General features: G+C 37.9%; 1 protein-coding gene across 5 annotated transcripts in view; it reads left to right on the forward strand.

The window, feature by feature from the left end:
- The window catches only part of Rab3GAP1 (RAB3 GTPase activating protein subunit 1), a 350,147-nt gene extending 337,300 nt beyond the window's left edge, over nucleotides 1-12,847 (forward strand). For 4 of the 5 annotated variants that reach the window (XM_089098391.1, XM_089098393.1, XM_089098392.1 and 1 more), the window contains exon 9: nucleotides 10,691-11,270. In XM_089098391.1, coding sequence (XP_088954517.1) covers nucleotides 10,691-10,894 — 204 coding nt within the window. In that variant the 3' untranslated portion in view covers nucleotides 10,895-11,270. Of the gene's footprint in view, nucleotides 1-10,690; nucleotides 11,271-12,553 lie in introns of those variants that run through there. The other variant, XM_089098390.1, reaches the window with a different exon arrangement.
- Nucleotides 12,848-13,210: the final 363 nt, after the last annotated feature.

A 13,210-nucleotide genomic window follows, 5' to 3' on the forward strand; every position in this document is an offset into this window, starting at 1 on the left:
TTTAATTTCCATCTAAAATTTCATTTGAATTAAGCATCGTCAATTTTAATGAAAAAAGGAAAGCAAGTTATAGTTGAGAAACAGTTAGAACTATGAATGAAAACTATGGCTGAAAGATCCGTAGTTAGAACTATGAATGAAAACAAAATTCTGAAACACTCCCTGAAAAAAATTTCGAGTTAAAACCCAGAGAAGTTCTTGATATATTGCAGATCCACCCCTTTGACAACCTGGATGTGTATGGTGTCTTATGATTTAGTTCTGTATCCCCCTCAAATCTCCCTGAAAATTTCAATTTAATACCCATTGTTGTTTCTTGTTTATTACATTTTGACAACTTTGATGTACTCAGTGTTTTTTGATTTAGTTCAAAATTCCTTTATATATTCTCTAAAATTTTATATTTAATACCCTTATCCGTTCCTAAGACTTTTGCCTTTTAAGATCTTGATTCACAGTGTCTTTTTATTTTGTTTAAAATTCTGAAAGTTTGAAACTAAGTTAAAGTTGTTCAAAATGTAAAGGCTTTGTGTTGACAAAATTTGAAAATTAAGTCTAACAATTGCTGAATTTTCCAAAAAGTTGAGATTTTTGATTCTTGAACTGAAAAGGGCTTAGTTGTCTTGTTATAATTTTAGACAGGTCAAGCTGTCTGTGGTGGACTATACTTAAGAAAAGAAGAGTTTAAAATAAGTAAAAATTTCAAATATGGGGATAAAAGAGTTTCTTGGGGGTGTGTTTCTTGGGGGGCATAGTTAAGTGTGTTAGGGGTCTTGTTATGTTCAGGTGTTATTAGTGTTCAAAATAGGGGTAATTAGCATTGAAAGATCGTAGGAGCTGACTAGGCTGTTTTAGGTTGAATTTTGCCGTATTATGTCTCTTTCATGAATTTTCTCGGGTTTAGTTGTCTTGTTATGGATTTTTATAACTCGTCTCGTCTCTGGAGGGGTAGCTTTCTTGACTAGTTTGTATTTCCACAAATTTCGTTAATTTTGCCTTCACAAACTTTTTTGATAATTTTCAGTTTTCCCCATTGGTTGCTTCTGGTTTGTTTTTGTATTCAGTTGAGGTGATAACAGTATTCAGTTGAGGTGATAACAGTATTCAGTTGAGGTGATAACATTTGTGATAAGTTCAGATTATTTCATGTGTTTTGGTGCATTTATTTTTCATTTAATGAATTTTGTCAGACCACCCTAAGGGGGGGAGGAAACAGGGGGTAAAAATCACCCAAAGGGGAAAATGTGAAAAAGTATTTTTTTGCCTATTTCAGCTTGATATTTGGTAGGTATAATCGTTATTAGATAGAAACTGAAGGGAAGTCATGGGAAAAGTGATTGGATTGTTCTACCACCCTGGGAGGGGGGGGAGGGGGTTCGGGGGGGGGGTTAGGATCGAGCGCATTCAGTAGCGATGATACTTCACACTATGAATTTGGTCAAGACAGTTGTCATGTATCTGGACCCAGCTCAGACTCCAGTTTTGACAGTTGATCAGCTGCTCTATGCGCTGGCCAAACTGATTCAGTGGAACTTTCCAGAAATACATCCGGAAGATTCGTTTATCGTCGTTTTCGGTAGCCTGTACATAAAAATGAATATCCTGAAAGTGCTAGGAAACTGGCTCTGAGGTTGGAAATAAGTTACTGAAGATTATGAATATGATTTTTGAAAAAGGGGAAGTACCTAATAATTTTGGGAAAACCTTAATTAAGCCACTTTATAAGAAAGGTGATAAAAGTGGGTGTGGTAATTACCGAGTTATTATTCTGGTCTCTGTAGGTAGCAAATTACTTAGTAATAATATACTTTTTAGACTGAGAGATGCCGTAGACAAAGTTTTAAGAGAAGAACAGTGTGGTTTTAGAAAAGGTGGAAGATGTGTAGACCAAATTTTCACTCTTAGGTTAATAATTGAGAAGTACCTGAGTTGTCAAACACCTTTGGTCCTCAGTATTATAGATTATGAGCAAGCATTCCATTCTGTTGACAGAAGAGCTTTAGTAAAGGTTTTATCATTGTATGGTATACCAGACAAATACATTAAAGTGATTAGTGCTATGTACGACAATAACACTGCTACGGTTTATGTAGCAAATGAGGTTAGCAGCTGGTTTTGTATTAAATCAAGAGTTAAGCAGGGTTGTGATCTATCCCCCTTTATATGGATTATTTTGATGGACTTTGTCTTAAGGAGCACAGGAAAGGCAATGGGAGACCACGGAATCAAATGCAGAGGAAAAAGTCTCCTGGACTTGCATTATGCTGATGATTTAAGCATCGTAGATGAAAGTGTGAGCAAAATGAATGAACTTTTATAGGTTTTGCGAGTTCAGGGTGCTAGAATAGGTTTGAAAGTTAATATTAAGAATACTAAGTCAGTATGGCTAGGAATAAGTGAAGATGAAAAGGTGACATTGGGTAATGAAAAGATTGATCAAGTGGGCGGCTTCACTTACCTTCGTAGTATTATTATTAAAGATGGTGGGAACAGTGAAGATGTTAAAAGTAGAATAGCCAAGGCTCAGGGTGTTTTTTCACAGGGGAAAAAAGTTTGAAAGAATAGGAAGATATGTTTACAAACTAAAATTAGAATATTAGAAGTTACAGTGACGAAAGTGGTCAAATATGGCTCTGAAGCATGGGTGCTTTGAAAAGCGGATGAAGATTTGCTAGATTTTTTCCAGGAAATTACTTAAGGATTGTTCTGGGTACCCGGCTGACTGATCGTATTTCAAACTCTAGGCTATACGAAAAATGTGGTTCAATACCACCCTCTAGGGCTATAATGAAAGAAAGGCTGATGTGGCCAGGGCACGTTGTGTGGATGAAAAATGAGAGATTGCCGAAGGTTGGTATTTTCGGCCAACCGTCTAGGGCTAAACAGAAAGCAGGTCGTCCTTGTCTGGGGTGGGAGGACGTCATAAAGAAAGATTTAAAGGAAACGGGGACTTCGTGGGAGGGTGTAAAAAGGGAGGCTCTGAATAGATTGGGATGGAGGAGGAGCGTGTGTAGCTGTGTTTGCCTCATGTGACTTGGTGCTGCGGTGTGTTGTTAGTAGTAGCAGTAGTATGTCGATGCTCTGCGAAAGATTCTGTCATGCATGTTCACTCTGGACCACGCCAGATGGCTGTCTGTGCACGTCCGAGACATGTTTGCCCTCAGTATTCTGAACCCAGCTGTATTTTGTGAGTTTATGAAAGGAAACTTCACAGTTGGAAAGACAAAACATACATTTTCTTTTATGGTAATGGATGAAGCGCGTGAACAGATGAACGAGAAAATGAAAGGAACAGCCGGTTTGATTGGACTCACCAAAAGCCCAGATGCTATGCTTCCATGGATCACATCAGGTGCCGATGTTCAAAGGGCTGTTGAGGAGTATGAAGAAAGTTTCACAAACCCTTCTTCTGAAGAAAACGTGAAGCATCACAAGGACACCAAAATTACAGATGCGTTTCATGTGTCATGCTCAGGACTTTCTTCAAGTCATTGAAGGAAGGGGCAATCCATTTGCTGAATCAGAAAACGACCTTCTTACCCTTGAAACGAGGAAGGTCATACCCAGTAGCGTAGTACACAGCGCCAGGAACGCATACAAAATTGGACTCGACCAATATGAGAAGTTTACCGAAGATCGACTGACAACATGCTCCATGCCAGTAACAGATGTTATTAAGAAAAATAACCTGCCGCTGTTCACAAGTGCGATAGCCAAGAAACCGTCAAAGGCGGAACAAGAGACTTCTAGCCTGAAAAACAGTTGTTTTGTTTGATAGATTGTACATTGCCTGCCAGTCTCGTGACAGCGATATGAACGAGTTTTTAAAAGCACGAGAACCAGCCCACTCCCCCTGCATTGTCCGACAGCGGATCCCTTAGGAAAACTGCAAAATCTGACCTTAAAACTTGTTTAGAAGCATTGCTGGACATACCAACTACTATTCTTCGAGTCAGTGCAAAAGTATTCGATGGATCAGCCTCGGTTCATATTCTTACATTTGGCTTCTGCAAATTTTTCAAAGATTTCCTTTGTCCAGTGTTTCCCACCTACTCCCAGTAGATTCATGATAACAGCCGCAGCCAAAATTGAAAAGAAACTCAGTTTGGCAGTTTCCCTGCCCCCCCCCCCGTCTCTTTCCCCTATCCAGGATTTGTGATGTAATACAGTACCACTCGATCTTGAGAATGCCTCCTAAAATGGCGAGAACAAACTTAGAGACAGCAGATTAGAAATCTGGACAAAGGAAACCGGGGATGAACGCTGTGATGCTCAAATCTACGACTGCCTCCCCTCTCGTTTCCCCTCCTTTAAAATTCAAATGCACTAATATAACTTTCGTTTGAAGATATGAATTTAATCACTAAAGGAAGAAATAAAAAGAGGTAAACATAAGAAAAAAAGAAAAGTGGTACGCAGTTGGTGCCCTTTGTTTAGCAGCCTATTCGTTGCTGACGTCAGATCTATAGCACGCTCCATTACAGGCACACAGATTAGTGCACAGTAGTAAAGCCTTCATGCATGCATGGTAGCTTGCAAGCTTTCTTGCAGCCATATTTGACTAGTTCTTTGCACGCCTTGGATGCCTCGAGTAGCGTTGTCCAGACAGGATACTACTCATCATTTACGAGCTTCCATCCAAATTCAGAGGGGGAAGGAGGTCTCTGAATGGAGTCGGCTGCTATTCCCCAATTTCGGCCAGCCTGAAAGTGTGCACGCCTGGTGTTCTGAAGAAGGGCGTCGGATATTAGTGGGATGCGGTCAATATGCCGTCCCTTGGCAAAAAGCATTTTTCTCGCTTCGTCAACACCCTGGACTTCACTTGTCCGCTCATAGCATAAGACTACAAATCTCTCCAGTAGCTCTGGCGTTCGCGGTCTCGTAGCAGTCGACACAGATGACAAATCCAAGAACGCGTCAGTTGCATCGAGATAACTTCTCCAGACATCAAAGGCTTTCTTCTTCCCAATGCCAGAAAAGGAAGATACTGTATCGCAGCCTGTACATACGTGGAAACCAGGCAAAGCTTTTGACTTTTGAGGGCCAGGAGTATGATAAATTTCGTGAGCTGGGATGATTCTGCGCTGCTGCTTCACACCAATGTTCACCCAAAGCTCAATAAGTGGGACGTATGAGCAAGCGGCCACAGCTAGAACAAGCACATCTATATCTACGGCTCGTATCATAACTTGTTGGTGACCAGACAGGTAGCAATGACAATCGTGGAGGATAATTTGTGTATCTGCCTTTCAAAGAACGCAAGGGACCAAATCATCTCGATCAGCTGACACCGAAGGCACAACATCTGAATCCTTTGTGATGTAAACTTCCTTTCCAAACAAATTCATGCTTGCCAAGCGGTGTGCTAACAGGAAGAACAGTTGCTCTTTGTTTTCGTCGGTACAGAGGAAAGCAGCCCAGTTCCGAGGGATAGGAGTAAATTCTCTTAGGCTGACTCACTGTCCGAAACCTCTCCTTTCTCTTTCTTCTTTCTTCAAGCTGATTTTAATGTACCTGTCCCATATAACGTCGATGCGACTGACCATCTCTAAGTGGCTCTGTATGTACGGTAGAAAAATTGTGTCCGCGTAATCTTTGAAAAATTTGCAGAAGCCAAATGTAAGAATATGAACCAAAGCTGATCCATCGAATACTTTTGCACTGACTCGAGGAATAGTAGTTGGTATGTCCAGCAATGCTTATAGACCAGTTTTAAGTTCAGATTTTGCAGTTTTCCTAAGGGATCCACTGTTGGACAGTGCAGGGGGAGTGGGCTGGTTCTCCTACTTAAAAAACTCGTCCATGTCACCGTCACGAGACTGGCAGGCAATGTACAATCTATCAAACAAAACAACTGTTTTTCAGGCTAGAAGTCTCTTGTTCCGCCTTTGACGGTTTCTTGGCTATCGCACTTGTGAACAGCGGCAGGTTATTTTTCTTAATAACATCTGTTACTGGCATGGAGCATGTTGTCAGTCGATCTTCGGTAAACTTCTCATATTGGTCGAGTCCAATTTTGTATGCGTTCCTGGCGCTGTGTACTACGCTACTGGGTATGACCTTCCTCGTTTCAAGGGTAAGAAGGTCGTTTTCTGATTCAGCAAATGGATTGCCCCTTCCTTCAATGACTTGAAGAAAGTCCTGAGCATGACACATGAAACGCATCTGTAATTTTGGTGTCCTTGTGATGCTTCACGTTTTCTTCAGAAGAAGGGTTTGTGAAACTTTCTTCATACTCCTCAACAGCCCTTTGAACATCGGCACCTGATGTGATCCATGGAAGCATAGCATCTGGGCTTTTGGTGAGTCCAATCAAACCGGCTGTTCCTTTCATTTTCTCGTTCATCTGTTCACGCGCTTCATCCATTACCATAAAAGAAAATGTATGTTTTGTCTTTCCAACTGTGAAGTTTCCTTTCATAAACTCACAAAATACAGCTGGGTTCAGAATACTGAGGGCAAACATGTCTCGGACGTGCACAGACAGCCATCTGGCGTGGTCCAGAGTGAACATGCATGACAGAATCTTTCGCAGAGCATCGACATACTACTGCTACTACTAACAACTCACCGCAGCACCAAGCCGCCTGAGGCAAACACAGCTACACACGCTCCTCCTCCATCCCTATCTATTCAGAGCCTCCCTTTTTACACCCTCCCACGAAGTCCCCGTTTCCTTTAAATCTTTCTTTATGACGTCCTCCCACCCCAGACAAGGACGACCTGCTTTCTGTTTAGCCCTAGACGGTTGGCCGAAAATACCAACCTTCGGCAATCTCTCATTTTTCATCCACACAACGTGCCCTGGCCACATCAGCCTTTCTTTCATTATAGCCCTAGAGGGTGGTATTGAACCACATTTTTCGTATAGCCTAGAGTTTGAAATACGATCAGTCAGCCGGGTACCCAGAACAATCCTTAAGCAATTTCCTGGAAAAAATCTAGCAAATCTTCATCCGCTTTTCAAAGCACCCATGCTTCAGAGCCATATTTGACCACTTTCGTCACTGTAACTTCTAATATTCTAATTTTAGTTTGTAACAGACCCCCTCCTTGCCACCCCAAACGACGCCACTGACACCGAATATCAAGCTAAAATAGGGGAAAAGGATTTTTTGCTTTTCCCCCTTTTGGGTGTTTTTTACCCCCTGTTTCCCCCACTTAGGGTGGTACAGATCACTTGTGTCCCAGTCTCATTTGAAAGAGCACATTAAACTGCTCCTGTTAATCACCTTTCAGACTTTTTACCAAATTTGCACGAACCTTTGACTAAGCGACAAGACTATCAGTGTCATTCGTACTACGGCACTATAAAATGGAACTTCTGTGAGAATATCTAAATTATTATAAAAAACATAAATAATGATAGGACACAATTAAATAATTATAATAATAGGGGGTGGATAATTATTCTATAAAAGAAGAAGGAAAATCTTGATTAAAGAGTGTAAAAAGCTTATATTTCTGAATTATGGTTTTTAGGAGTATTTGCTACTATTAGTATTTGAAATTGGAGTAAAAAGGATAAAATTCATAGGAGACATTTGTGCTTTACTGAAATTAAAGTATTTAATCTTTAATATATTTATAAAAGAGAGTGTCATTAGCTGTTTTAAAAGAGTTTTGTAGTCTTTCTTCGACCCTAGATGGAGAAGGGTGATATTTGGCAATCTTTCATCCTTCATCCATAAAACTTCATCCTCAATCTCTTTTTCATCATAGCTCCAGAAAGTGAGATAGAATACCATTTTTCACACAGCTCACTGTTTGAAATACAGCCAGTCAGACGAGTAACCAAAACAATCAGTAGCCCAATGCTCTTGAAAACATCTAGCGCTTCGCCCTCGGTCTTCCGAATTGCCCATATTTTAGAGTCTTACTTGACCACTGTCATCGCTGTAGCGTGTCTAAAATTCAACAACCTTAAGTACTGCATCTTCCATATCGTTTTCATCGTATCTCTATCTCCTCATCTCTATTACTCTCCACTGGATCATTTAGGCTGTACATTGGTGCAAAATGTTGAACTACTTCTAAGGGGCAGTTCAAGATGTGTCATTGTGGCCGTATTCCTACTAAGGAATCGTTTTCTGGTTATGGCTTACTTCACGCAATATCCAAGAACAAGTTAATAACGCCAAGACACAGAATCAACCACGCATGAGAAAAAGTTGGGTGGATTATTTCTTTTATGCTAGATTACTCTCTTTTTGGCAGCTATGTAAAACGTAAAGTTCTATTTAGCCTAATTTTGGTATTTTTATGATAAATCTTATAAAAATCGAACATTTTTTCATTCTTCATGAATGTCGCAATCAATTTCGACGCAGATATAGATGATTTCTTTATTTTTGTGTATTTATAATAATAATTATAATAATATATGCTCTTTTAAATTTAGGAGTTGTAACTATTGCACCATCTATATTATAGCCATCGTGTTTCTAACTTCTCGTCTCTATTACCGTCTAATAAATCATTTCTGTTCAAAATACTTTCCCTTTTTACCTAGGAGTAATTTTGTAATGATAATAATTTTGATTGGCAAAGACATAAATATTTTCCTTTTAGATATTTAGATACAGATATTTCCCATAGAAGCTTTAGCTGCTACACCATCTATATTGTAGCCATCGTGTTTTTTAGTTCTCGTCTGTATTACCGTCTAATAAATCATTTCTGTTAAAAATACCTTCCCTTTCTACCTAGGAGCAAGTTTGTAATAATAATAATTTTTATTGGCAAAGACATAGATATTTTCCTTTAGATATTTAGATACAGATATTTCCCATAGAAGCTTTAGCTGCTACACCATCTATATTGTAGCCATCGTGTTTTTTAGTTCTCGTCTGTATTACCGTCTAATAAATCATTTCTGTTAAAAATACCTTCCCTTTCTACCTAGGAGCAAGTTTGTAATAATAATAATTTTTATTGGCAAAGACATAGATATTTTCCTTTAGATATTTAGATACAGATATTTCCCATAGAAGCTTTAGCTGCTACACCATCTATATTATAGCCATCGTGTTTCTTAGTTCTCGTCTCTATTACCTTAGACCTTAGATCCGCCTGTGCCTCCAGAGGCACCCAGGGCATCAAGAAGGAGCTGCCAATCTTCCCGCCGGTTGGCTGCTGCAAGTATGTCCTCCCACTGAGGTTGGATTGATGTGTGCAGGTTACGGAGATCTGTCTGGTATGTTCGATGCAGGGTGTTTCTGGGTCTGCCCCTGCGGCGTGGACCCGATGGCTGCCAATGGAGCGCTGCATTTGGTAGTCGGAGATTGTCCATACGTAGTACATGGCCAAGGTATCTCCATCGACGGACTCTTATGGTATGTGTCACAAGAGGCTGGCCAGTCTTGTCACGGATGGATTGGTTTGTTATTCTCTGCTGCCAACGGATGTTGAGAATTCTTCTAAGACATGTATTTTTAAAAGCAAGTATTCTTCGCTCTTGTTTCTGGTTCAGGTTCCAAGTTTTGACTGCGTAAAGCAGCACTGGCATAACATTGATATTGAAGAGTCGTAGCTTTAGCCGTATAGAGAAGACTTGGGACAGCGATACTTTCCGTAATCTATTGAAGGCCTCATTGGCTTGGCCGATTCTTGTGAGCACTTCTTTTGTGGTCGATCCGGTACTTTCTATTATGCTTCCCAAGTATTTGAAATGGACGACTTGCTCTATGTGTTGGTCTCTGCAATTGATGCTCGGGGCTGAATCTGTGGTGGACATGCATTTTGTTTTCTCATTATTTATTTTCAGGCCGATATGGCCACCTCTCTCCCTCATTTTGCCAAGGAGTTCTTGGAGTCTTTGCTTGCATGATTCTAGGACGGCAATGTCGTCAGTGAAGTCTACATCACTGAGGCGTGTTTCTGGATTCAGCTGGATTCCGTCTGTGCTTGTACTTCGCAGTATGTAATCAATGACAATTACGAAAAGTAGCGGTGACAAGACGCAACCTTGCTTAACTCCTGACATAATGCGGAAGAAACGAGTTTGGCCGTCTGGTGTCTTGATCTTCCACAGACTTTGGCGGTCTACTGAGTCAAATACCTTCTCAAAATCGATGAATATCATATAGATTTTGGAGCGCCATTCTCTGCTTTTTTCCCTCAGTAGCCGTAGGGTGAATATCAAGTCTGCACATAAACGGTTCGGTCTGAATCCATGTTGCTCGTCGCGAAGGTGTCTTTCGAGCTGCGAGCTGATTCTCTGCAGTAAAATCTGCGTCAGCATTTTGCTAGGTATGGAAAGCATGCAGATTCCTCGCCAGTTGCCTGGGAAGGACGTATCGCCTTTCTTAAAGATCCTCACAAGCGTGCTGCGTTTCCAATCCGAAGGTATTTTGGCGGTCGTCCAGATTACTGCGAACAACGCTGTCCAGAACCTGAGGCAGGTCATAACATTTCTGTTCAAAATACTTTTCCTTTCTACCTATATGCAATTTTGTAATAATAGTAATTTTGATTGGTAAAGACATAGATATTTTCCTTTAGATATTTAGATATATATATTTTCCATGGATATTTTCCAATTTTGAAAAAGACATAGATATTTTCCTTAAGATTTAGAAGCTTTAACCGCTGCACCATCTATATTATAGTCATCGTGTTTCTAAACTTCTCGTCTCTATTACCGACTAATAAAGCATTTCTGTTCAAAATACTTTCCCTTTCCACCTAGGAGCAATATGCAGCTACGGTGCCAGGTACCACCCCAGCGGTTGAAGTTTTTGGGAAATGCGAAGAGAGAGAATATATTCTACGTGCTGATGTTTCACGACCAACTTTGAATTCCAGTCCTGGCCCTCAGAGGATGTACTGCTCGTTGAAGGCCAATGAAGTTAGAATTTGTGGTGCATTTACTGAAGATACGTGCTTTATGTAATTTAAAAATCTTTCGCATAGAATGTGCTTCAGAATTCAGTTATTATTAATATTATTATTATTATTGCTAATATCTTTTTAAATATTATATTATTTAATTATTTATATTATTATGTTATATTATTATAACATAATATCAATATAATAATAATATGCACAACATAGCCTAATAATAATATAGGCCTAATAACGTATAATATAAAATATTGATGAAATTGTTAATATAATATTACATTATAATAATATATCATATCATATTATTTGTATTGTTCCAATATTAATTTTTTTTAATATTATTTTTAGTTGAAGTTGTTATTAAATCTATTATTCCTTATTAGTATTAATACAATTAGATATCTTTTTTTTCGTTGTACAAGAATGGCACAGATTGTACAAGAACACAGATTTAAGAGCAATTGGTATTGGAGATAAGAACAGGCTACGATATAAAGATTTTATTATTATAAGCGTTTTACGGGCTATTTCCTTATCTACCATTTTAGCCTAAAAAAGACAACAAATAATTAATGATAAATAATTAACAAATAATGATCATTAGCAGTAATTGAATTCTGTAACACATCTATGGTTTTTTTGCATTTTGCGTTAATATATACTTATAAAGGTAACATTGCCTCAAAAATGTTTTGTTTTAATATAAATTTGGACGCTGCTCTAAATATTTTTTTTATGTTTTGTCTTTTTAAGGGTGTTTAAAAGAAAGAAAGAAAATAAAATCGTAATTTTGGGTGATAAGAATCCCGGGCCGAAAAGAGTTAAATAGATTTTAACCGTTTATCGCCTTTAATAGGAAAAATTGTTTTAGTTTGGCTTCTCTTATCTCTTTCGTTTAAAAAAATCTAGAAAAAATTGTCAATTACAAAATAGGCTTTTATCAATAGGCTATATAGGCTTATATACAGCTTATAATAGGATATATAGACTTGTGCGATTGTCATGACAATTAAAATAACCACATGAAAAAGGAGCAATTACTATTAGAAGTAAAAGAGATTAAATTAGAAAAATTAACTTATAGAATTGGTTAAAAAATAATGTTAGTATATAAGCTCTAAATTTGTAATTAAAAAAAGAAGAATGTTAATCAATATTTAAAAAGGACACGAAGGAAAAGTAATCGTACGTTGCTTTTTGTTTTGAAGCAATCAGCTATCATGCATTGAATAGTTTTATTTCTCATGTAACACCTAACAAAAGTTTTAACAAAACTCCAGCAAAACATTTTGCGTTTGATTCGATTCAAAAAAATCATAGTAGGCAAATCCAATGTCCTTGGTCAAAGTTTAGAATCTATTTTTTTCAAATTTTGAAAAAATTGCAGAACAGTGATTTTTTTTTCCATTATTGGACCGACAGAAAGAGAAGAAAAATCAGAACCTCATGGATAAGTTTTTCAACTGTTTTCTTCTCGTCTTTGCCACCAATTTTTTTTCTGAACATGAATACTAAGTTTAGTCCTTCTAGTATGTTTGTACATTCTAGTATGTTTTTAGTATGTTGTAGTAATTCTTGTATGTTTTGGTTTCAGAAAACCATGAAATCTATTTTATCCCAAGGTGAATACATAGTCTTATTTCAAAAAATGTAACTAAAACTCGAACTTTTCTCGAAGTTAACTCAAAATATTTCTTTTTTTTAGATAATATGTTTTGGCAGGGGACAACCGACGTATATTGAGCTAGTTTTTGGCTTTAGAGGAGGAAAATGTCAGTGCTATTGTAGTGCCATTGTGCTATTGTAGTGCTATTGTGTAAAAAATATCGATAAATGTGTAAGCAATGTTCTATGTATACTCTAGTTCTAATGTTATATGTTCTATGTCTAGTTTAAAACGGTGGTTTGGGAAACATGTGTGTTTTCGTTTTATGTTATTAGCCAAATTTTTGAAATATAAGGTACACTTGAATTTTTTTAGTTTTTTCTTCCTTTTTTTTAGTTTTTACGTGGCCACTCATCATGGTTTTTGTAAAATCGTATTTAAATAAAATTTTTAGTTCAGGGTTGCCAGTTGGGAGTGTGTGTGATTTATTAGTTAAACCCAGTTGAATAACCACTAATGACATTTTAAAGATTCCCTGACACATTCATTAAAAAAAATCAATAAATGCCCCTCTCATAGATTAGGGAAAATATAATTTTGTTCCTTCTTTAAAAATATCTTTCCTTCCCTGTATTTTCACGATTGGTGTAGCTTTTCATATCTTTAGATCTTTTCTGTTTTCTGAAATTTCCATTTAGTTTAGCAGTTTTTCCAAATTTACTCCTCCCCCTCGTCATCTTAAAATAATTCCTAAGT

This window comes from Artemia sp. Qi Xiang Cuo, chromosome 12 (assembly GCF_049724085.1).
Source record: "Artemia sp. Qi Xiang Cuo chromosome 12, ASM4972408v1, whole genome shotgun sequence".
NCBI classification, from domain to species: Eukaryota; Metazoa; Arthropoda; class Branchiopoda; order Anostraca; family Artemiidae; genus Artemia; species Artemia sp. Qi Xiang Cuo.